A 25004-nucleotide genomic window follows, 5' to 3' on the forward strand; every position below is an offset into this window, starting at 1 on the left:
TTATTAAGAACGGATTTCGTTCGAATTACATTGGTATCCTTCGTGGCCATTATTGCCTGTCGAGTTCACTGTGTGATTGCAAAACATTGTAAATCGTAATCTACGTACACGATTACGACCTTCTAATTTCGATAGGCATCTTGAGAGGCTTCTTCGAGATCAATTAATGTTGCTGTTATGGTAGCTGATGCACTTTGTACCAAGTCGTTGGCCGTGGATATATAGGTAAAGGATACACTGATATTATACCTGTTCAGTTCAGGATATTAAACAAAAAACTCGCGAAATAATAAAATCAAACATTTTCTACTAGTGCACAAGGTCAGAAAAAAAATTATATGAATTTTAAATGCCTTATTCTTCCTCCACGAATGTCTCGGTGCACTAATAAAATTATTACATCCGCGTTACACACGCATTGAAAAAAATTATCTACGAATTTCGACATGATCCTTATCCTTCGGATTCATTTGCCCCAGTTCGTACCCGCCGAGTGGCGAAGAGTTACTTGCCAGTTCTTCTAGCCCGCTGTAACGCTTTGACTTGTAGTTAATGTAAATTTGGAATCAATTTAAGATCTTTTCTGTTTTATAATCGTTCTAGTTTACCTATATGAATAAAGTTATTTTAAGTCTGACTGAGTAATAATTCGAGTAGTACCAGTAGTCCGCTAGCTCGCGACCATGCAGTGTGTTGGCCTTCGAAACCAGATTCTTATATGCATCCGTGCGTTAATGATTATCTTGTTATTAATGCAAACAGTTTTATGCGTTTAATGAAAACTGCTTGAAATGACTACGAGTACCTATGAAAAATTTAATTTATCCGCGGGCGTATTCTGCATTTTAAGTTAAATTAAATGCTCTTTTGTATTTGGTTATTTTTGTTGTATTTTTGTCAAGAGACTGTTCATGTATTTAGTGTCAATATAAAGTGTGTCAGAGGGTGGAACTGTAGGATAAAAAAGGGTTTAAACATATTTATTTTGTATTACCTTAAGAAGTTTACTAGTCGAATCGCTACCTCATACTTCTATCAGATATGATCCAATGTTACTTTACTAAGAAATTATATATAAAATTCGAGGTGCCAAGACCATCAAGAGAAGATAATTTTGGATTAACGTGGTCTAGGTGCATACTCTACGACAAGTATATTATTATCAATATGTAACCCAAGGTAATTTTCGTTGTATTAATGCTTCAAGATGATACTGATATAGTTATAAAATATGAATATGATATATGAATATCACTAAATCTAAGACGAAGACAAAGTTAATAATTAAAAAAAATCCATTAACGGCAAAGAAAATCCCAGTTTAATGAACTGTGACGAGCAGTAGCAGCGCATTTACTCAAAGTATATATTTGTATCCTACTTGTAATACGCGCAGGCAGTTAAAGCTTGCTAATGCCTTCCATGAAAAGCTAAAGTAAATTATTGCTAAATGTATGCTGTGGTTTAAACCACAGTTTTCGTACGTAATAACTATCTATCTTAACACTTATTAATAACTAATTAAGTGTTCACTAAAGCAATGGTATGTCTCCGCATAACAACGTATAAAATTCATTTAGTAATTATGAATAAAAGGGGCTTCGGTGTTAAGATAATAAAATCGTACTACAAAAATTATTCTACAAGAAAATGATAAAATAATGTAGGTAAATTAAATTAACGACCCGTGCTCATACTAATGTTGTCTCTCAGATTACATGCTCTGTTTACCACAAGTTATATAATCTGCTCATGTTTCGTGTCAGTAAAACATGGCGAAGGTTACCTTATTGGACGATTTAAAAAAAGAAATACCGCTGCAATTCGATTTCCAATAAACAACTTTTTATTCAATGCTTTTTACGTATATATCTACTAGTAGCCTACCACGCTGACATTTTTTAGGCATTATTAAGTTCCACAAGTTTTCTCTAAAGGTTTTAGAGTTTGTATGAAACATTTTCATTTGAACATTTTTCTAAGAGATATTTTGCCATCCGGCTACTCTCGTCTTTCAATTTGTTGGGTTATAATTATATGTCCTCACAAACAACGTGTCTCTCTATTTGTAAAATAATTTAAAAATATTATTGTCTAGATCCAGAGATTTCCTCTACAATCTCACCTAGACATTTACCTCTTTGTAATATTAGTAAAAAACAATTTTTTTATAAAGGTATGGTGAGTGTATGTCAAGTATTTTAAATCCAAAAATTATCCTGTTTTATCATATAAAGCTAGTCTTTAAACAGAGCCATCCCTAATAGTCCTCAATTTTAACCCTTTTCTCATTATGTCCGCTATAAGGGAAAGATTCTGTAAGACACACAGAACACAGTCATAGATAAATTAGGTTTTGAATATTTCTAATATCCGGGAAGGTGAATCAAACGCATACATTAGAGGAAATACTCTGAACGGTGGATTCGCTCGGATGCACTCGTGCATTTCCTCGTGCGATCAGCAGCACGGGCTTATTAGGAAGTCAATCATAATTTATGTTTTAATGGATTCTTAATAGTGAAATGAGTTCAGTCGTGTCAGTAGTAGTAACTTTATTGAAGAGAAAGAAGTGTTCAGGTTTTCAACTTCCAAAAAAGCGTTAGAAATAAATGATCAATTAAATTTTGCTGAAAAAAAACCTCATATCACACATCAAAGAAAGCCATCGGCGCCGAGTGAAAGAAAGAAATGAGTTCGTCTCTTTCCCCCGCACTTTCATTACGCAGGTTCAGAGGTACGCGAGCGCAAGTGAGACTTTAGTTTTCATCGATCGCGCGGCGACGGCGCTCTCACCCGGCGACCTCAACCATTACGCAACCGTTGCTTGTTTCCTAGTGTTAATGTGTACTCGGTGCTCTCCTCGACGACATGTAATCTTGTTGCCGAAAACAAACCTAAGTGGAGTTCGTAAAGGTGAATAATCTCAATGTTACAGCGTTTTGCATTCACGAGCCAAAATCCTTGCCCTCAATTAAAAGTATTTACGGCACTTCTCATTTGAATTATACGGATGTAAATGATTATTACTATGTATTTTCTATAATATAAATAATTCTATAATATGTTTTAAAGTGATCTTGAGTAGTACCTAATCTGCTCGTCACTTACTACTCGACACCGTTTAATGGACAATTTTTTTTATAGTTAATCTTCACGACGATTAATGAGCCTTATTTGCCGAAACCTAATTTAAAAGATTTGCGTTGCGATATAAAAAAGATTATTCTACATTATCTGAAATTAGTGCGTCTAGATCTCCATAAGTTTTAACTAGACGTTCTTTTCATTGTTATTTTCTCAATAAATGCTTTATCACTATTTCAACAAGTAATTATGTTACGTGTCACGTGAACGTACTCTTTTCATATTTGCGGTAACAGTCAAGCTTCCTTGAAGCATTTCGAAAATGTACATTTAAGAAAATTACTGTTTTACATAAGATAATGATAAAAACATGTACAATATTGTTACTTGAATTCACTCCGTAGATATGTCGCAGCCAACTAGCTTGATTAGCCGTTAAATTAACTAGCCGTTTAACTAAAGTCCTTAAAGATGTGCAGCCAGTTGATCAAACAGCTAGGCAAATGACTTGGATCAATGACGTTTAACGTTAAAATGAAACTGTTTAAAGTGACAATCTGGCAACTTTGATGGTGTTTTCCAAAGTTGAAAAACAACAGGTGCAATGGAAGAGTGTAGTGACAATAATTATGTGAATTTGACTCAAGCATTTTATTTTTAAAAGAAATCTTTGGCTATCGTACGAACTGCCTAAAAATTAGCCAGTTTATTAAATGTTGTAACAAACGCTACGGTTGGATATCTTTCCGGCCGTACATTAGTTAGCCGTTTAGTTGAAGGGCTAGGCTGTGAATAGAACGGCTAATTATGCTAGTTGGCTGCGACAGATAGGTACACCTAAAGTGAGTGCGCTTTAGTTATTGTCTACATCCTGCATAAATTGCAATCTTTGAAGCAATGAAAATGAATCTAAATAATCATTGTTCCGTTTCGTTTCAACTAAATCCAGTGTCTGTATTCAAGTATTACAAAACTAATGATCTCAAGTACGGGTTTAGTATTGGCACTTGAATAAAATATGTGTTTGGCGACAAATTATTATCTCCGTTGCATAATTTAAAAGAAAGTTATTATAACTAGACATAAAAGAGGTCGGTAAAATATAAAATAATAGTACTAGATAATGACGTATTCGTATTGAAACGTATCAGTAAACCCACATAATTCGCTCCGATGTTGACATATTCGTACTGTTTCTTGTTGTTGATCAGAAATATTCAAAGTTTCGTACACAATGCGTTACAATTTCACACGTCTACAATACATTGTTACCTCGACCACAGCTAATAGAATCTATGTATTGTGACGTAAGCCATTGTCTTTGCCCAACCATGTGACACCGCCAACGACCCTAGATCAAGAGAACAATAAAAATAATAGATAATCTTTAAATCTTGCTTAAAGACATCACCTTCATTGTAACTACGTACTGAGCTTTAAGCCTACTGGGAAACATTCTTCGTCTAACATGGATTCATGTAGAAACAATATACGAAGCTCTTCAATTCTATCATCTATGATTTTAGACTAACTGATACATATACATAATCTTTTTTGTAGTTATAAAGTGTAGGAAACTGTATATACAGCATTTGATATCTTGAGCCCCAAATGAATCATTCAACCAACATTTGTTTTATTATTTGGCCTCAATCAAGTAAATAGACGTTGTCTCACGTTTAAATATTTGCTAAATTACACGCGTATAAAGGTATAATATTCAACAGCTCATTTTTTTAAGTAGAAAATATTGGAAATGTAACTTATGTGAAATTGTCGGAGTGGGCGCATAAAGTATTTCGGGCAAGGCCGGATGATCGATGTTTGACCGCTCTTGCGTAAATTATGTACAACGTCAACAGGGCCAAGATGTCACCCGTTTTTTTTCTATTTACTTTATTAATAACTCAATACATTACTTGCACATTAGAGAAAGAAAGTCGTCACTGGACTAAGTCGAATATTTGGTTTGTTTTATTTAATAACTTAAGGATTTTACTGCGCTCCTGATAGATGGTAGAGCGTATATTTTTATTTTGTACCGTCTGTGCCAAATATCTTTGTTACGCCTACTATTACAGTTGTTGTGATCTTTTAAGCATTGCAGGTTTCAGCTCTATATGCAGTATGACTTTGTGACCAAACATCCATGTTTCAGTTTTATTATATTGTATTTGGATTCAGAGTAAAACGAGCTACAAACACTATATGTATGTGTGTTTACTTTTATTGTTAGGTACTGTTACTGTTCTTAGTTATAAGAGAACTATTTTATTTTATTTCGAAATAATAAACACGCTCTTAACATTTCATTTTTCACTAAACAGGTACATATAAATGAATTCTAAATAATGCTAAATACATATTATAAATCAATTATATGTATTTATAATAGTAGTATTTTTACCAATTTAGTTGCTTAAATATATCAATGAGGTTCATACTTTAAGACTTAAATAATTTCAATGTTTAAAAACTATATTAATTTAAAAGAACACAACACTGCTTATATTTAATATTAAATTACTTTGAAGAAAGTTAATTGGTGTATTATTTATATTATGTAAATGATTTTTAATGAATTCCTTTGAATTGAATTAATTTTTCGTGGCTTGCTTTAAAATTATTAGAAATGCACAATTCCATAAAAGTATTTCTGTAAGTTTTAAGTAAAAAATGAAACAGCTATATTATTTACTAACGTAAGAATGTTCTCCAGGATGTTCTACGACTTATACTTATTCGATATCTCTGTATGCTCCGTATTTTTACTCATAATAGTGGCCATACCATACAGTGACGATGATATGTCACCTACTACGAGTAGGTGTAGGTGTGTTACACTGGAGGCTGTAAGGCTTGTAAGGTTTATTATTCATTTTGCAACTATATTCTAAGAAATAATATGTTTAAAGAATGCCCTTTATACAGCAAAAATTGATAATTTTGTATAAATAAAATATAGTATAAGTAAAACCGTAACCATATTAAATGAAAGCACAGAAATAACTTACAATTACTTAGCGATAAAGTTAAGCTCAAGAACGCCTAGTTTCTAGTTATAGTCCAAAGGTTCGATTGCGAAAAACTCTAAATTGCGACACTCAATATCGCACCAGGACAAAGCGAGTCTAGCCAGTCCTAACAAAGGCCACCGCTGCTACTTAATAAATTAATCGGAATTATCTAAAGAATTAATCAATTTAAATGATTTAATACTTAATTTTCTTTTAATATATTGTTTCAGGTCGAGCAGTTACGTGAGGATGATATAACCAACTCGCAGTGTTAACCGAGTGATAATATGTTGACTGTGTGTTTAACGATTTTCGCGGCTGCCTCAATACTAAAGTTGTGAAACGCTCATCGTAACGCCTTAACTTCACCACTTTTGAGATGAAAAGGGAAAATACAATAAAATTCTTTTCGCAAATCGGTAAGTATTTGATTATTGTGTAATATAAATGTAATTAATTACGCTAGTTTGTGAATTAGTCTCGTGTTGAGAGATTATATTTCTTTAACATAATATACGTGTACCTTTGCTTATGTGGAGTCAATGAAAATTGATACTAAAACGATGATGTAAACTTAATAATCCCTGACAGTGAAAGTTTTTTTAACATAGCTATATGTACATCCGTTTAAAGGCTTATGAATAAAAAAACTTTTTAAAACATGTCTCTCGCACCAGGAGACCGTTAACGGGATGAACAACAGACCACGTGATATCGGGTACAAGCCCAGGAGAGGATAAAGATACAAAGCGTGAAGATTACTATTATTTGATATTCACTTTTTCATAACTTATATTTTAAGTTACAAGAATCAAATATAATATATGTATAAGCAATCTATGGCACCGATAAGTCAAATCACCTCTACTAACTACTAACAAAGTCAATTAAATTTAAAAAACGAGGACATCGATTCTATTTTAACAATAGGTATCGGGATGGCTATATTATTAGTTTGATACGGCTGTGAGCCGAGGTACAGTATAACACTTGTATAATTGCCGAAAGTTAGCTTTCTACTGAGCAAAGATTATTGGCCAATGACCAACAAGGCCATAATTATTGAGGCACCTTTGTTTATTTTTGCGCAGTCACCGCGAATGGTCGTGACCGTAAATGTTAATGCTGGTTTTAAATCGAAATCAAGGTGTATGATAATTCGGGGAAATAGATTAGAATGTTCTCGATTTTATTATTATTTAACTTAATTATTAAATGTGTAGATAACATTTACGAAAATAAAACAGGTAGGCTACATTACCAGATTTTTCGGAAGATCATGTTTTAGTTTGGAAAAAAAATTGCTTAAGATTTGATTTCTGTTTACAAATACACAAGACTCTCTGTTCAAGTTTTTGAGTTCTAATAGAATTATTCTATAGGTAAAAAATGATTGACCTCGCAGTACCTTGAACAGTTAACCCCAATGCCCAAACACCGTTGAGGTGCTCGTAGGAAGAGTCGTGCTATGAGAAACGACTTCCTGCCACGCGATCATAAATTACCTGCAATTTGATCACGAAGCACAAATTGTGCAGCTAAGGTCGTCCGAGTCTTATACACAAAACATTATTTTATTTAAGAGTATTTTGCGAACAGATCGACTGTCACTACTTTGTTTTATTTTAAAAAGTTTTAAAATGATTATTTAATCGGATATATTAAAAATACATATTTTATTATTGTTTTCATATTTATGATTTTTCTAGTAGCGTTGTTATCTGCAAAGTAATCATTTTCTTTGTAATTACTTTAAAAAAACACAATTAAGAAAAATTTACGACCATATTGTATTTTCGATGCGCAGGTAATAGAATAAGAACGACACACAATGGTGCTTATGCAATATGGAAATTTGGCAAGAAAGCGACTCCGTGACACGCGTCATCGCGAAGTATATGGCCATTGTAAATTATTTATTTACTTTTTGCCTTTAGGCAACGTGTGTTTCGTTTCATTTTTATTTTAAAAAGATTACATAGTAAGTTGAAATCTGTTTATGAGAAAAATCACTCGTTTGCCATCGAAAGGTGGAGTTGTCCTTATTGTCAAAGTCATAATACCTGTAAAAACCCTTTTGGTACATCCGGTTGAAACTCCCAGGTGCGAAATAAAGGTTTGTTTGGCCTTCCGTTAGCGACAACACAGACATTTTTCCAATAAAGGCCAAACGCGGAAGCGTAAATTAAGCGTACTTTTATTTATATTACTTCATAACTATTATCAACTTTAAACTTGTTCTCTCATTAACTAAATAATAGTAAATTTACAAAGTAATGATTATTTTTAATGCGATAAAAATTGGTTTTATATTGAAAATAAATGCCATTTCATAACTTATAAAACCGAAGATCCGATATTTAAGAATTTTATCAGCGTTATCCGCCTTCACACTCGCACTCGGAATGTGGTCGAAACTCTGCCCGCAGCATTGCCTCGAAGTGCATTTTCAATTTCATAAATCTATGCTAATTACCTGTCATTTGCTCATCAATAATACGAAGCAATATTTTTGTGATGGTTACGTTGTAGAAAAAGTCAGTTCAGCCTGGGAGAAACTCACTTACGCAACCGAAAACTTGCGTGTCTAATATTTCATTGATTTGTCATTTTACGGTGCAAAAGTCATATGACTAAAAACTACATAATTTTAACAACTTTTATACACTGCTAAAAAGTCTTTACGCAATTTGTTATATTAATCATAATATGTAAAACTAAATCACATTAAGTAGTTGCCAGTTTTTAAATACTTTGGTCAATTGAGACGCTTAAACGAGTAACCACAACCTTCCGAGCACATATTCATCAATCAAATAGAACTCCCGCGGCAGAAAAGGTCATAGAACAGTGAGCGACAAAGCAATATTCCGGTTACTTTATCGTTTCCAAACAATCCGTGAAAATCTTTAATCTTCATTGCGCAACTATTACATTACAATGATTAAGTGCCATCGCTTGTAAGCGCTTGCGACATTTTTACTGTTACTCCTCATTTATCATTAGCTGTAACTAACTTACCGTTTTTCTAACGAATTTTAGTTCAATCAAATCACTTACACAATCACTTTATGTATAAGCCATCACCTAATTTCAGGGATCTGAAATATTCAGGTAATCTTTGTTGACTCCCATTTTACATAGAGGCCGTCAGTAATAGTTCGGACAAAGTCGGACAAGTTGATCTCAACTACTTTGAGAGGCTACCATATTCCTATGACTTCATTTTTTTATGAAAACTTAAACAATATTACATTTTAAAAAGTCTGTATTTCACGTATAACCACACAAACGTCACGTAAAAAGTGGTAATTTTCAATTCGAGTAAAAAAGAGTAACTTTTAAATATTCAGAATTTAATTTTAGATGTTGATTATGTGAAACTTCATTCTTCAACGCTGATCAGCACGAAATCACAGTGATGCCGAATCTGAAGCTGAAATAATAATAAATACAGAAATTTTCGAATGATTTGTAATAAATATCTAACTAATGTCTGTCATTAGGTAAAGCGCAGGTGCACGGAAGCATCCTGTTTCCTGTTCGTTACTTGATGAGGTCACCAAAAGGTCGCTGGTACTAAGACTTTCAAGGTGAACTCTAGGATACCGTTCTAATACGTTCCGCTTTTATAACATCACGTATCAAAGAGACCTCTCGTTTTTTTATTATTATTTTTTATTATTAACTCTACAAGACTAGCAATAGCCCTAATAAAATAATTATGAAAATGTGGAACTATGTTTGCGCCAACCCGGAAAATTTTGGTTTATTTTTAACATTAGGTAGAATAAAAATAATCGCATACATTGTCTTCGTTTCCGTAATATTGCGTATATGTTCTAATCAAAATGCAAAACTATATGTTTACATATTTACTATTCAGTCAACATTTGCGGCAAAACCGGGTTATTAAAATTTGAGTAAATTACATATTTGAGTAAAATTATTTTAAGAAGCTATTTGGTGAATAATTACTGCAGAGGATGTTTCACAAGTAACCTCGCTCACGAACGTGACTCGAGTATTGTTGATGACGTGATGAAAACTTCTATTTTAGTTCGAAAAACTACGAGTATTAGTTTGATGGGTATAAAGTATAAGACCTTTCGGTTAGGTTATTAGGAGGTCTTTCTGTGAGAATCTACCTAAAAATAAAACTCTTTATTATCAACAGTTACAATAATATAAAAGCATTGTTGAAACAGATAAATTAATGGTTAATTTTAAATCAACTGTCTAGTTTTCATTCCGGGTGTGGGTAATGTCCATCACGTTATTTTAATATAATGCTATTCTTCATTTTATAGACATTTATAGTTTTTATTTGTTCCGCTTGTAAATAAGTATTTGCCACATATTTAACAAATATGATAAAACTAACCTATCGTTAAGGGTATATTTCAAATCGTAGTTTATCATTTATATTGTATAAAACATATTTTAATGAAATGCGAGAACAAATTAAAATTCGTACTCGAATGTCGTAAACAGAATTAATAGTATCAATCCATCATCGATATAGATAACCTCGAGATCGTTGGAATTTTTCACCACAAAGGAATCATATCCTATAACTTTTATGGAATTTTGTAAATTTGGCTATTTTTATTTGGTCTGTGTTAACATTTTCTATTTTATTTTTGTTTTGTACCTTTTTACAGCTAGTTTTAAAGTATAAATATTAAAATATTGTTCACATCTCATTGGGATTTGATCTCCTCTCTTAATAGCTAGCGTATTTTTTAAAATTCATTAGATAGCGTATTTTTTTAAATTAACTAATACAAAAATTATGACATGGTTGCTGTAGTAACACAACAACACAAGGCCTCCCTTTGATTAACTAAGATTAAGTACCTAAATCACTTCGACCAGTCATACCAAATTCTTTCCACTTCCTTTCCACAAATTAATTATCACAATACCATCAACATCTATTAATGTTCTCCGAACTCATAATAATAAATAGATTTTTGTCATATCAATATTTTCCATATTTATTAAGGCTTTGTCAAACTGAAATTGGTAGCTTTGTGAATGTTTGGTTACATTTGCACATCACATGTACCAAGCCAAGATGAATAAAAAGCAAAAGCGACCGGCGGCGGTGTATTTTATATTTATATACCTACTTAAACTTAACCAAAAGTGGACGATTATTTTATTTAAACGATGTGATAGACGGAATCGTTAATTTCATAATAACAGAAAAAAGTCTAAATCTAAAAATCGTTTCACTTGTAAATTCTATACAACTAACTAACTCTATCAAAATTTGCATTTTTTGTAAGCTTTCTTAGATCTCATTGATTTGGATTTTGGTGGGTAAAGACAATGCTTATTTTATCTGTAATGTTAACGGCATACATATTACCTATATAGATATTTATACATCTTTAAGAATACTGTTTGTATTTATTTAATAATTTATAATTATCAAAAACACTCTTAATATTTTACTCGTAAAATCATATTCAACCTATTATATTACGAAACGGATATTTAGCTTAATGCGGCGGTATTTATGTTCTTTGATTCACTTCAATCCGGCACAGAGATTAGTGATATATTGACTTGATTGTGTGTAATAAGAGCATAATACGTTGCGACAAAAAACTGAGTCCGCAATTTATAGCTTATAGGGACATACCGCTTCATTATGCCAAATTTTAAACCATAAACCGATGGCTCTAAATGCAAAGGTCTAATAAAAAAATTGTTATACTCAGTATTTCACTTAGCAGCACCAAGTTATTAAAAAATAGTGCACATTTCAACGTTTTACGATACTCTCTGTTTGATAGTCTATAAGTTTAAGTTAATACTAACAAAATTAATGTTAGAAGTTATTCATTATTGTTAGAAGCGTTGGCACATTTCTACAAATTGGTTAATCGTCTTCTAACACTTTTTATCTACTTGTGATGAATATAATCATTTTAAACATTAATAAATGTGAATTGACATTTCACAAAGAACCAAAATTTCGTCATGTCACGAAGTACGGGCGTGCATCACGCGTCCCTCGTACGTGGAGCAGAGCACGCTAACACGCGCTCCATGTTTAAAAACATCTCACATTTTCATTCAATACTTTGTATTGTGTTCATGGACTCTGCTGTTGTTCTTTGATACAACGAAGTCCGGCTGCACAAGTAATTATATGGTATATTTATATATACACGATTTGGTAAATGTAAAAGATATAGTTAAATAATAAGGTCCACAGATCGTGTGTTTAATCTCAAAAATAATTACGACGATTAAGTACTCTTAATCTACTAGAACGGCTCAAAAGCAAATCGCAAACGACAAAGAGACGCCAGATAAGCCTCTCTACGTGCGCGTGAGTCGACGGCCGACAGAACCTTGAATACAGCGCTCCTTCCCTCAATATAATAATGAACTGTTCAGTTCAACGCGAGACTTTAACGATTTGACACGACCGATTTACAATTAGAGAAAAAGCCACCCTTAAGCGAATCTATAACGAACTACGCGAACAAGTGACCCAAACCTACTCTTGTGAGAAATAACAGTGGAACTGTGATGTTTTGTGCAAGAATACTCCTCTACAATCAATACACAATTTCATCTGTGGGAGTGAAAAAGGTATTATTCGTGTTGGTGTCATTTCTATAGTTTTATTCGTTGCACAATAATAATACAAATTCTTGCTAATATGAATTCTATGTGAATCGAGTTTAGAGAACCTGTTCCTGGCCATTTGGCCGGTATTCGAAATAACAATATTATTTATCATTTACTTTTAAGAGGGTAATAGTTACCTCTACTATCTACATATATATATCTCTCAGATCGGATCACTACACTACACACACACTACATTACTTTTAAATTTTATTAACCAGATTTAATAAATATTATAAGCAGACTTTTGTAAATTAATTTATTAATTTGTAAATTCCCAAGTAAAATCTAATATGGATGAATATAACGGTTAAATGTAATGGCCATATGCTTTGATTTTTGGCAATGACTTCCAAAAATAGCCAAATAGAATCTTCCCCTATTCTAAATAGAAATAAACAAATGAACACTTTATGCATTCTATACTTCGTCAACTACAAGTAACTTAATACTAATATCATACACACTAATACTCAATCGTGTAATAAGGATATAAATTGAATGCATTTGACGTAACGGAATGTAACAATGCCGACTGATTGTCGCTTCGGATCCGGGCCGATTGTCAGCAAAGGTCATACTCACCCGCTTGTGTCGATGGCAGACGTGATATGCAAATGCCTCGAAAGTCGCAGCGTGATATCAATTATACTGCAGCCTACATTCACTTCTCTTTATGTGAATATAATTGTCTGTCAGGGTTGTATTATCGCATATCGATCAAACAAATTTAACTCCGTTCGTGAACCACGCGTTGTTAAGAGTCAGATGAGACCTGCCTTTGAATTGCCTATTTCACCTTTTTAATTAACATTGCATAAGAACTAAAATCAGGAGCACGTTATCACAAGTACAACGTTTAATTAAATAATTATGTTTGCTTGTAAACAGAAACCGTTCTGAATTTGTCATTCGACCTTAATACGGCCTCGTAACTGTGACACACCGCTACCGTAAGTACAATACACTTAAAAATATTCGCGGAAATTATGCAGGAAGACAGTTTACATCATGTAACTTACTGTTATTATTTTTACTGGTTTTAAACGTTCAGAACTGTTATTTGAGCTTTTCGTCGATTCTCGATGATTTTTTTTATCGGTGGGGTAAAAAGGACACGGCACGATTGAATTCGAACAACACTAACACTGCGTTCTGCTTGTGAAATAAATCGAGCAATGTGCAAGGTTGAGCACAGCAGTACTTACGTTTATTACGCCCGAGCACTATTATTGAATTCTCAATTAGCTATTTATTAGGTGAAATAGTATTAAATATAATGAGATTTCCAAACGAGTCTATTAAACATTTGAACATCTTTAACCTGTTACTTAGAGAGGTCAGCCGGAAAAGGCCTTCGAAATAATGAAAAATAAAAAGACATAATTCCTGAATACTTACATTCATTAGTTTAAGGAAAAGAAATACGACATTCGTGGCTGAATAAATGTTTATTTTTCTTCTATATACCACCACTAACGGTTAATATATTTACTGAAGAGTTAAATTATATTTAGAAAACTCACTCTTGTTTAGCGTGAAACAATATCAGACATAATAGGTATGAATAATAATAACTAGAGTAGAATCAATACTCACCTCTAACTGTATACAAGGAGATCGTAAACTTTGCTCGTTTCTATCTAATATATTATTGCAGGGCCTTGGCTTGAATTCCAACGGACCGTTGTTATTATGCCGAGCTGTCATTTGAGAAGGTTGTACCGAAGCACTGCTCAATGCGAACGTGTTCGCTGTCGGGTGCAGCCTGCAGCTAATGTCAGCTGCACTCAAAAAGGCTTTGTGGAAACCCCAAATTATCTCAGATTGTGTTTTTGCAAAACTGAGTAAACAAATATTAACTGTAAATATATTTCATATACATGCCTTTTATATTGCTTATGTTATAATGTATCATTACTAGCTGATATATAAGTGATATGATCAGAGTAATGATGTAGTCGAATAAATGACGTTTCGTGATCTAATTTAATGGGAAGGTAAAGCAAAATTTGTAAATGAGATTCCAAACTATATATTATAAGACATAAGTTCTTGAATTTTACGATGTTTGAGCAAATAATTTAAGAAATCTATGTTTTTTAATGTAACGATATATATTTAGTAATATTTTCCAGCGAATCGCATAACAAAATATTTATTGATAAGGCAAACATTGGTAAGCAAGGTCAAGATCCGACGGCCGGAACACTTCTCTTATATAAGAGCTACCTAACAACTTCTCGCAAACTAATCCATAATTTAAATTTTATTAGTGTGAATATGAATATCCTTCAATGCTTTATTATTTGCTTGGAACGTTGAGTTAACTTATTCAATAGTAAATGAGGTACCTTCACTGCGCAACGAATGTTTACTGGAGTCAATATTGTTAAAGGGCATGAGCCGTGCAGCTTCCATTATGGCGCAACTTATTAAAATTTAAGTAAATAAATGTTAAAAGATCTAGTTCTCTTCTACGATCTTTCTCTTATTAGCGTGACTTCGGAAAGCAATCCCATTTTTGTTTTCACACTTACCTAATTACTTGATCTTGAATGCTGATAGCAGTTGTAATTTAATATAACCTCCCATTGTCGAGGTTCATTTTTCTAGGTTGTGGTAACCGCAAAGTTGTTAGGGAAATTCTGCAAGGACAAGACAAGTTCTTGTATGAGAAAACTTAGTCTCCGGTTAGTCGTGTAGGTATGTACGTGAACCTTAATGTCTTGAAGTGACCAACATTTATTAACATTTGACATCTGTATAAAAAACTTCATTTTTGGGTGTTTTTCGCAAGATACGAGGTTGCTAAATATTAAACAAGTGAATAACTACAACGTAATGATAATTAATTTTTGCTGAATTCGTTAGAAACTGTAAAACCATTAAGTTTCGCAAACGTCACTAAAATAATAGTTGTGACTTTCATTTGAGTAAATTGTGGCTATATGTAGTATATAAGTATAATAATAACGTAGACAATTTAAATATATCTACTAAACGATGAACTAAGTAACCCAATAACATGAAAAACGCAAGAAATTCCTTTTCACAGTTACAATTAGCCGTTTTAAAGAATACGGCTAATAGCCGTAACCCTAGGTAAGGTATCAATGTTATTTCTCATGAAGCTGAGTCCCTAGTCGAACAAAGTTAGTCATATACTACATATGACAGGTGAAATATTTACTTACGCTTAAGAAAATCCATAAACCTAGACAGTTATAAGATTTGTTATCAGTCAATATTTTCTTTTTAAATTCACGTATTATTTATTACTTTAATTGCAGTTATTAAAACTAACTATTTTTTTTGGGCCATTGATCCTCAAAAGAGGATAATGTTTGATAATATAAATATTGAATGATAATGATAAATATTGTTTAGACTCAAATCTTTGAAACTTTATCTCTTTCTGTGATTACGAAAATAATTAAAAGAGTACCAAGAGTTTTTTTACGTCGGCTTTTTCTCTCAGCCTACACCCTCTGTCTTCTTTGCCGATGAGTAGGGATGCCTACAGTTTCGAATTTAATGACGTGGAATAAGTGATACCTTGATGATCTTATGTTCCAAAATAAACGTATTTTTTTTAATAAATATTCAAAGAAAAATAGAGTTTCTGAAAGTGCAAAAAAATATATAGTAAAGTTTTTTTGACGATACAAGTAAATAAATATTATTATTTAAGTACTAACCAAATACGTTCCAATGAGATTAATAATAATATAAACTAGAATAAGTCCTGAATACATACCTCGTTACAATGATACCCCTTATCAAGTAGAAAAGAAAAAAGAAATTGTATTAGTTTGGGAATTAAAATTAACTAATAATACTGAAATTATTTTTAACAAAAGCTATAAATAAAAACATATACCTATCATAATATATATACATAACATAATCCGGGTAAATCTCAACTCTCAACGATTACCAAAAAATGTGTCGATCGGCCGAGTAAAATATTTTCATTAAATTTTATTAAACTATTTTTTTAGTGGCCTCATGGCCACTAACAATTCAGAAGTAAAGAGTTTGGTGATGAATCTACGAGATAAATGCGCTGTTGGTCTGATATCTGGCCGACTTCTCAAGCAACATAACGAAGTTTTGGTACCACCCATCACTTACATATGCAACCTCTCCATGGAAACAGGAGTGTTTCCCGACATCTACAAGAAATCTCTCATAACGCCGTAATGCGTATCTATGAGGCAGGTGACAAAAACCTTGTAGTGAACTATAGACCTATCTCCTTACTTCACATCCTGTCCAAAATCTCAGAACGATAAATGAACAGGCGATTGGTTCATTTCCTCGATAAATATCTACAATATTATTTCAGACTCTCAATATGGTTTTTGACTAATGACGCAGTTCATAACTTGACCGATTTTATAGTTAGGAATATGGCCAGGAGGAAAAAAGTGATTGGTGTCCATAAGAACTTGTCCAAAGCATTTGACACCGTTTCTGTTGAAGTGCTACCGCACAGAATAGTGAGATTGGGCATCAGGGGCGCGACCAACCACAAAAGACCAACTCTTCGCGAGTCACTTGTCTGGACGCACGCAAGTTGTGATGGTGGGGGATTGGCCTAGTATTGAGCTACCTCTGACCGTCGGTGTGCCACAGGTCAGCGTTCTTGGACCCACACTGTTCCTTACTTATATCAATGAATTGTGTGGGATGAACCGGCCTTTGCTGATGACGCAGCCTTGTTGTTCCATGGTCAGGATTGGTCTGAGGCGTTTCAACATACTCAGCTGTGTCTGAATTTGGTGTCTGATTGGCTATATCTCTGCCCAAGTTCTCTGGCCCTTTACTCCTATAAGACCAAATTCATGACCTTCGAAATTACGAAGCATGAAATTTCGTCTGTTCTTGTACTTGTATCACATGCTGGATCATGTTTAACCAAAGTGCAATGCGGATGTCCAAAACTTAACTCCACAAGTACTGTGAAATACTTGGGTGTCATGCAAGATAGCAACCTTAATTTTCAAGCTCATATTGATCTACTGACCGGTAGAATTAGAAAATTGATTTATATATTCAACATTTCACACATGAATAATAGACCTGTATAGTAATTTTATTCTCGAGGTATATTGTCTTCACATATAATTAAGTAATGTTTACAAATGTTGTGAATTCTATTTAAAAAGAGTAAGTGTGGAGTTGCCCATTCTTCTCCACAAGAAACTATCTTTTGGAAGGTGCAACTAGAATAATCTTTATATGTTATTTAACGTTCAAAAGTGTCATTTTAGTTTGTCTAATTGGAAAAAAATGATTTGATATGATTTGATGGCCTACGCAGTTGCTGTTGTTTTGACCGAAATCATCTACATAATCGGGTTCAGCATCATATAATTTCACTTTTTATTTAATTTGAGAGTCGTGTTACTAAGTAAGTTATCATTGTTAAACCTAAGCTTTGCAATTTGTACTCAGTAAAAATTCATGAAAAGTTCAAATTTTATTCAATTCTCATTAAACCTACTGTAAAGTAACTGATACGCATACATATCAATTTGATGGATGTAAAGTAGTTAAGAATTCTCACATTACAACTTAAACAAAGCCTAGTTAGTTTATCCGAACATCTTTTGGTTATTAAGGTCAGCGGGTCAACGGGTTGTCAAAGACTTCGTAACTTTTGGCAAAAGTAAAATGTTAATACTCTTATATAACTGAAACATCCACGTCGCTAGTTCGACATTATTTATTCCTCAGATTTATGTTTATAAACTCACGTACCGAATAAGTGTGACCAAACAAGGTACCATTGTAATTATTGACGTGTCTTCAAGTTAAAATTACACATTTTCCCCATAATATCATAAAGAATTACGTGATGATAGAGCGATAAACAATAGTATGAAGGTTAATCATCTATAGAAGGAGTGCAAGAACATCCTTAAGACAATCATAATAAGAATGTCTTAAGTCCTTGTGTATGACCGGCCATCACAGGAGTCCTAAACGAGCAAAAACATAATGGTGATGCCTCATGTAGCCTTCAATTAATAACAACAAGATTATATACAACATAGCAAAAACCTCTTTTTTGTCTAAAAGGTGCTTGTATTTTATATATATTAGGTTCTTACATATGAAATTGGCGTATTTCGTACCGGCGGCCACTTTAATCACGATGTTCTCCTGTTTGGTAAGGAATGCCAAATTCAAATTTGTACAGCTATGTACTCATGTATTTGTGCTTCGATGACCGTCATTAATTTGTTTTTTTTCTTCTGTTTTTTTTCTGTTTGCGTCACTCATTTTACAAAATGGAAAACTTAAAGTATCGCATTATTTACGAGTACGAATTTCGGTTTTCTTATATCAATAATATAACATAAGACTAGCCTATGTAATTATTTTAAATATTTTTATTCGATAAATATAAGTGGGTATCTAGTAATGAATTTCTACGCAAAGCAATATAATCCTCATAATGCAAAGAATTATATCAATCAACAAGTGTTTTTCTTAGATCCACGTTTGGCCATGACTTGTTGTTCGCCCTTGCTATCACCTACGGCTGAGCCCCGAAGGTCGCCAGCACATGTGACCTTACTACAGGCACAACGACCCCACAAGTTTCCGGGTTAGGGCAACGGTCCGCATGAATATGACAATTGGCAATAGTTCAAATTAACAAACCAATCAAAGATTATTTATTCTTAATCTATTTTACTCTCACTTAATTGTTCTTCTTTTAGAATACCATGCAATAATGGTTCTAAAAGAAAACAATCTAAAAATAAGGAATATTTTCTGCAAATTTTCAGCGTTGTGTACAGTTTTTCGTCGTTTTTATAATGTAGGACAGCCAAATACGAGTATATTATGTTGTGGCTATTAATTAGCTGTGTATGTCATCTAGCCATCTCTCATATACAGAATATGCACTTTTTCGACAATAATATTATATTGAAAATTTTTCACAGTCCACTCCAAGCATCTTGAAAAATGTTCTTTAACACTATAATATTTTATAGGTACACGTATCTTAGAGTACACTGTATTATCTTGTGCAGTCATTTTATAAATAATGTATAACAGTGTTACATATTAATATTTTCCGAATGCGAATAACGCAAGGAAGGCCATTGATACAAAGCCGTGGTTTCGTGGTGACCTCAAGGTTTTGTTGAGAGTCAGTCGCCTAACCACTGCGCCAGCCCTGCTGCCTTCACTACGGTTAATAATAATAGTGATGAGATTATTAATAATATTCATTTATTCATTCTTTGAATTGCAATTCCTATTTCCTATTCATGCTGAATTTTTAAACGACTTTTACCACTCAAATGGAGAAGAAAGAAATGTTTACGTTACGTTTAATGCGTTGTTAGAAAAATATAAATAAATTAATTCATTCAGATGTATTGGTCGTGTATGAGACAATTAAAATAAAAAGTACCGTAATATCGTATTATTTGTGTCAAGTACAATACACAAACGGCCGAAGGCAGTAATTAAATTTTAACAGCCACCATTTCGGATCAGATTGTTTTTACAATAACCGGTAACAGTAAAAACTTTTAAAAGAAGGGGCTCCAAGTAGTAAATGTTTCCAGTGAGCTTTCAGTAAACAAAACAAATAACCTTAATATTATCTAATGCTCCTATTTTCAGGCTGGGTGAGCGATGAAGGGGTGGTTTGACGCTTTCCGCGAGGAAGGCGGTCCGACTCTGTATGCTTACCATAACCGCACCGCAGTCGCAGCAGACGTCCCAGCCTTGGCGCTTATCGTTGGCGCGGTGACTCTCTACATAGCGTTTCTGGCTATTTTTCCAGGTGTCAGGAAGGAGGTGAGCGGTAATGATCTTTAGGTTGCAACATAGCTTTACAATTAGAGTATCCAGGTGTTAGAGATAAATTAGCACTATAGACATTTGCACGAGGCATAGAGCTAATTTATCTCTAACACCGGAATTTGCACGAGGCATTATGACTGATTAAAATGAGCATCAACATTGTTATTGACATCTGCAATGCAGCTTTAAATGCATATGACATTAATTATGATAAAAATGTCTCATCTAAAATTAAAACAAATTGAACCCTGTTACTAATAGGTATTTTAACTTTTAAATTTTAACTGTTTTTTCTCTCTAATCTAATTTTAATAAATTTACAGAGATTTTCAACATTCGTGATAGTCACACTGAGTTTGTTCGTCGGCACAGTTATACTTGGTAAGAATAGCGGTTGTTTATTTTGTTATAGCAAGAAGTCCGGTAACTCCCCAATGGAGTACGGCCAGGCCCACTATGTCTATTTAATATTTTTGGGCCATAAAATGCCTATTTTACGGACTAATACTGCTTATTTTCTAAATAATACTTCTAAATTTGTACACAGTTAAGAGCGTACCACTTCTTAAAGAGCCAGGAACGCACTCGCGAGCCCTGTGGCATTGAGTGTACATTGGCCGCGGTATCTCTTAACATCAATGAACCTCCCCCCGTTTGCCCCTCTTCAAGAAAAATACTTTTTAATTATTCATAATTTAAATTGATCTTATAGCCACTTAATAATGAAAGGATAACCTTAAAGTTAGTGGGCGTGATAAAGTGTGGTTTTACAGAACTGCAGTAATTAAGTAATCTTTTGAAACAAAAGGAATACAGATAAAATCTAGCCAACCGGAGCTTAATTATGAAGTTAATTAAAGTAGCAAATGTTCATTTGCCGTTTTATTTTATCCTTGAGACAAAAATAATACGAAGATTTTACATAGGATACAGGTATGGACGTGTGTTCAAAAACTAATCTCTAGGGAAAAAACTATCTTTCAGTATGTAAACACGGATCTTCGTGGCACGTGGCCGGTACGCGCATCGCGCGAGCAGCCTACCGCGCGTTTTCCGCGGAGCGCATCGACTGTTGGCTGGCCATACACGTGGGTTTGGGACATGTCAACGTCACCCTCTCAGGTATATCAACTTATAAATTTAAAGACACACTATAAGCATGAAGAGCAAAATGTAGCCGATTAGGGCTAATTTGTTGTAATGTATTTTATTCTTGCTTTTTTATTTTTATTAAGAGAAAAAGAGTTTGTAAAAGATAATAATCGATCCAAAATAATACATATTTCCAGCCCTTCCGTGGGACAATCTGACTAAAGGGGACCCCGGCGTAGACTACAACGAACAGTTTCAATGGGAAGAAGCCGGTGCTATACAGGAGTGGTACCGAGCTGGCTTATTTCGTGGTCTTCCATACCCCTTGCTCTCGGTGGCTGAACATTTTGCCGTGGAGCACGAAGGGTTCGAATGGGGGGCGAAGTACCGGGCGGCGGGCTACACAACCACAACGCTCCTTTGGTATGAAAGTGCATGTATGTATTTATCGCCGTTGGTGTCGTTGCAGGGTAAGCTTTTACAGGTCCACGCGTTTGTGAATTACTTAGCCGACCGTGCACTCAAGACTTCAATTATTTAGTATTTAGAAGATGTACAACAACGTTCGCACTTTGTCAGCATTCATCAAAAGGCAACTCATCATGCTTGTTATATGATGATTGTTTTAAATATTTGAATCCCTTGCAACGCTACCGACTGCATTCAGTTTTTAAAGCGAAACTATACAATTGACGTATTCGAGCGTTTCAGGACGGCATTTGCGTTATGGCTGGTGATGAACCTCCTCCTTGTGGTTGTGCCACGATATGGGGCTTATGCTATGACCGTTCTCGGAGTGACCCTTTGTGCTGCTTCAGGCGGCTACTGGGCGTCATTACCCCAAGATCCTCTAGTTGTGAGGTTGGATGGTGCCATGCTATTATTTTCTATGGGATGGTGCTTTTGGCTAGTCCTTATGGCAGGTAATACCTATTTACAATTAATGCCATCAAATACGTGCGTAGCCAGAAACAGGACGTCAATAAGTCATTGCTATAAAATTAAATGTATTTCTTTGCAGGATGCATTTGTCTAGTTGTAGGATTATTCATATCTGCATTGGATCTGGCTTGGCCGCACAGATTTTCTACGATATTAGAAGTTGACTACGACACTCCTTATGATCGTCATGTTCTCATTGTGGATAGCCGCCAGAGGGCACGACCTCAAGCCCAAGCTTCGTTACCTAGTAGAATATTAAGGTATTATTTACTTTTCAGAGCTCTTTAACAATCTACTTATACTAATCGTATAAGAATAAATCAAATTTACGTCTGTTCCGTACATAGGAGGCTATCCTCAAAGACCCGCGACACAGAGCGACAGGTATCGATGTCCATAGTGAACGAGAGTCGAGAGCGAGGCAGAGACAACCCCGCCTTCCATCACGAGATACGGAAACCTAACTCTCCCTGGAGGTATCCTCTCTTCAGACGGCAAATTGACCGGTAATTCCAATTTTATACGGTACAAATTTCAAGGTTTTTTTGATTTATTTAAAAAAATTGACTTTAACTTTTTTTTAGTGTGGATTCAGCTTCAAGCATAGGTTCTAGCATAAACGGTAATAATTCTGGGATCAAAATGTCACCTTTAGCAACACAAGCAATTCCAACTCACAGGTGTGTGTTTCTTCGCTACTTTCTTCTGTCATAATTTCGTAGAAAGAATAGATACATACAATTAAATACATACATTTGATGGAGTCGATATTCTTATTAGGCATTACTATATATGTAGCATATATGTAAGTGGTAATAAGTAATGTAAATCTTTATAATTTAATTAAATTGCGCGCTCCTGTTTCACCATGTTTGCTGCTGATGGAAGTATTTTTTTATAATTAATTGCTTGCTAAGTGCACAAGTTCATAAGTGCACATTATGTTACATATATGTAGGTTTTATGTGTCTTACTGGCACTGACTACAGACCGCTAGAGGTCTCGAGTTCCATCGACAGTGGAAAAAATAGTTATTTTGGGTTGGACGCACCAAAAGGTCTATAAGATCATCACACAAACGCTAAAATTTATGTCTGCCGTTTCACCATTGGAAGACTAATAAATAATATAACGTCTATAAACTGATTTTCAGATATAGACCACAGATACCAGCAGCAGAACGTGTTAAGGACATGTGGTGATGGCGGATTCATAGGTTAACCGTCAGTCAGAGTTGAGATTTAGCGCAGTTTTTAACATAAATTTGTAAATATGTACATTTCATAAGAATTAGTTAATGGACTGGACATGTTTAACCAGTGTCTTTATTATTTTATCATTATAATTGGATTCGGGTGGCAAAAGCGCCTAACGCATATTGGGAAAATTACTGAGCAAGTGTTTATTTATTATTGCATATCTTGGTATTCCTATAAATAAGTTATTACGACACAAGTGAATACTTTGTGCCATGTTAAAGACTATATTTCTATTACATTTCATACACTGTGGCTTTCTAGTCGTTTTTGAAACGGAATAAAATTGTTCAAAATTAATTTTAGTTTCAATAAATGTAAGTCGGATTTTCTTTTCTGCACTTTTTGATACTTGGATCGTAGAAATAATCGTATCCATCTTAAACGGATCTCCTTAGGATTACAGATAGGGAGCTTAAATGCATTTTTATTAATTGTAAAATTAATTGAAATTGCTCGTAATAATAGTATGAAAGGTCGAATAGTCGAACTAAACAAATTTTGTCAAAAAAATTACAATTTTTATAAAAAATAAAATTTGTGAAAAATCTATCGTAATTCTAATTCTTCTTCAAAGAGAAGGCAAAATGTTCATTTCCAAAACGATTATTATGGCTCGGTGTATTCGTATGATAGCTGTATTTGATTATTAATTTAACGAAATATTTCAGCAGGCTTCATAAATTTATAATAATCATTTTAACCACAAATGTTATCTATACTGCGATACGTATAATACTTGTTTTAAGAGAAAATATGTGAATCTAAACTTGTACAATAACAACTCTTAACATAAGGATAGTTTTAATTAAGCCTTAAAAGTCATTTATTGTAAGCATGACGTAGATATAAGTTATTTATTCTCGAACAGTTATGTACCCACAGAATTATAAAGTGTCTTGTACAAGATTTCAAAGCCTCGATATTAATGTGCTAAAATAAAATAGGTTTTATTTAGGAAAGGCAAGAAACTGTGATCAAAAACTTTATTTATTGTGACATAAAAATACATCTCTGCAACGCAATTTTATTTTATTACATCGAATACAATCTAAAACAGAATTCAACAATTTCCAACAATCTTATGTTTTTTCTTAGTAAGAAAAACGTTATTCAC

General features: G+C 33.6%; 1 protein-coding gene across 2 annotated transcripts; it reads left to right on the forward strand.

The window, feature by feature from the left end:
• The first annotated feature begins 2756 nt into the window (after window positions 1–2756).
• LOC110992360 (dual oxidase maturation factor 2) lies at window positions 2757–24912 on the forward strand. Of its 2 annotated transcripts, XM_022258137.2 has the most exons (11): window positions 2757–2916; window positions 6335–6523; window positions 20415–20591; window positions 20921–20978; window positions 21582–21719; window positions 21887–22112; window positions 22401–22612; window positions 22711–22891; window positions 22979–23137; window positions 23216–23311; window positions 23785–24912. In XM_022258137.2, exons 3-11 carry the CDS (start codon window positions 20427–20429, stop codon window positions 23831–23833), a joined length of 1284 nt encoding a protein of 427 aa, XP_022113829.1. In that variant the 5' UTR covers window positions 2757–2916; window positions 6335–6523; window positions 20415–20426; the 3' UTR covers window positions 23834–24912. The 2 variants fall into 2 exon arrangements, with proteins under 2 accessions (XP_022113829.1, XP_022113830.1); XM_022258138.2 differs by lacking the exons at window positions 2757–2916; window positions 6335–6523 and adding an exon at window positions 12485–12719.
• The last annotated feature ends 92 nt before the right edge of the window (window positions 24913–25004 follow it).

The sequence above is a fragment of the Pieris rapae genome, chromosome 14, assembly GCF_905147795.1.
Source record: "Pieris rapae chromosome 14, ilPieRapa1.1, whole genome shotgun sequence".
NCBI lineage: Eukaryota > Metazoa > Arthropoda > Insecta > Lepidoptera > Pieridae > Pieris > Pieris rapae.

Bases quoted from the DNA above. Each gene is read 5' to 3' on its own strand.
- LOC110992360 (XM_022258137.2), top strand. From the start codon at position 20,427: ATGAAGGGGTGGTTTGACGCTTTCCGCGAGGAAGGCGGTCCGACTCTG. The intron at 20,592-20,920 runs GTGAGCGGTAAT...ATAAATTTACAG, and splicing joins TTCCAGGTGTCAGGAAGGAG to AGATTTTCAACATTCGTGAT. The intron at 23,138-23,215 runs GTAATTCCAATT...ACTTTTTTTTAG, and splicing joins TTCAGACGGCAAATTGACCG to TGTGGATTCAGCTTCAAGCA.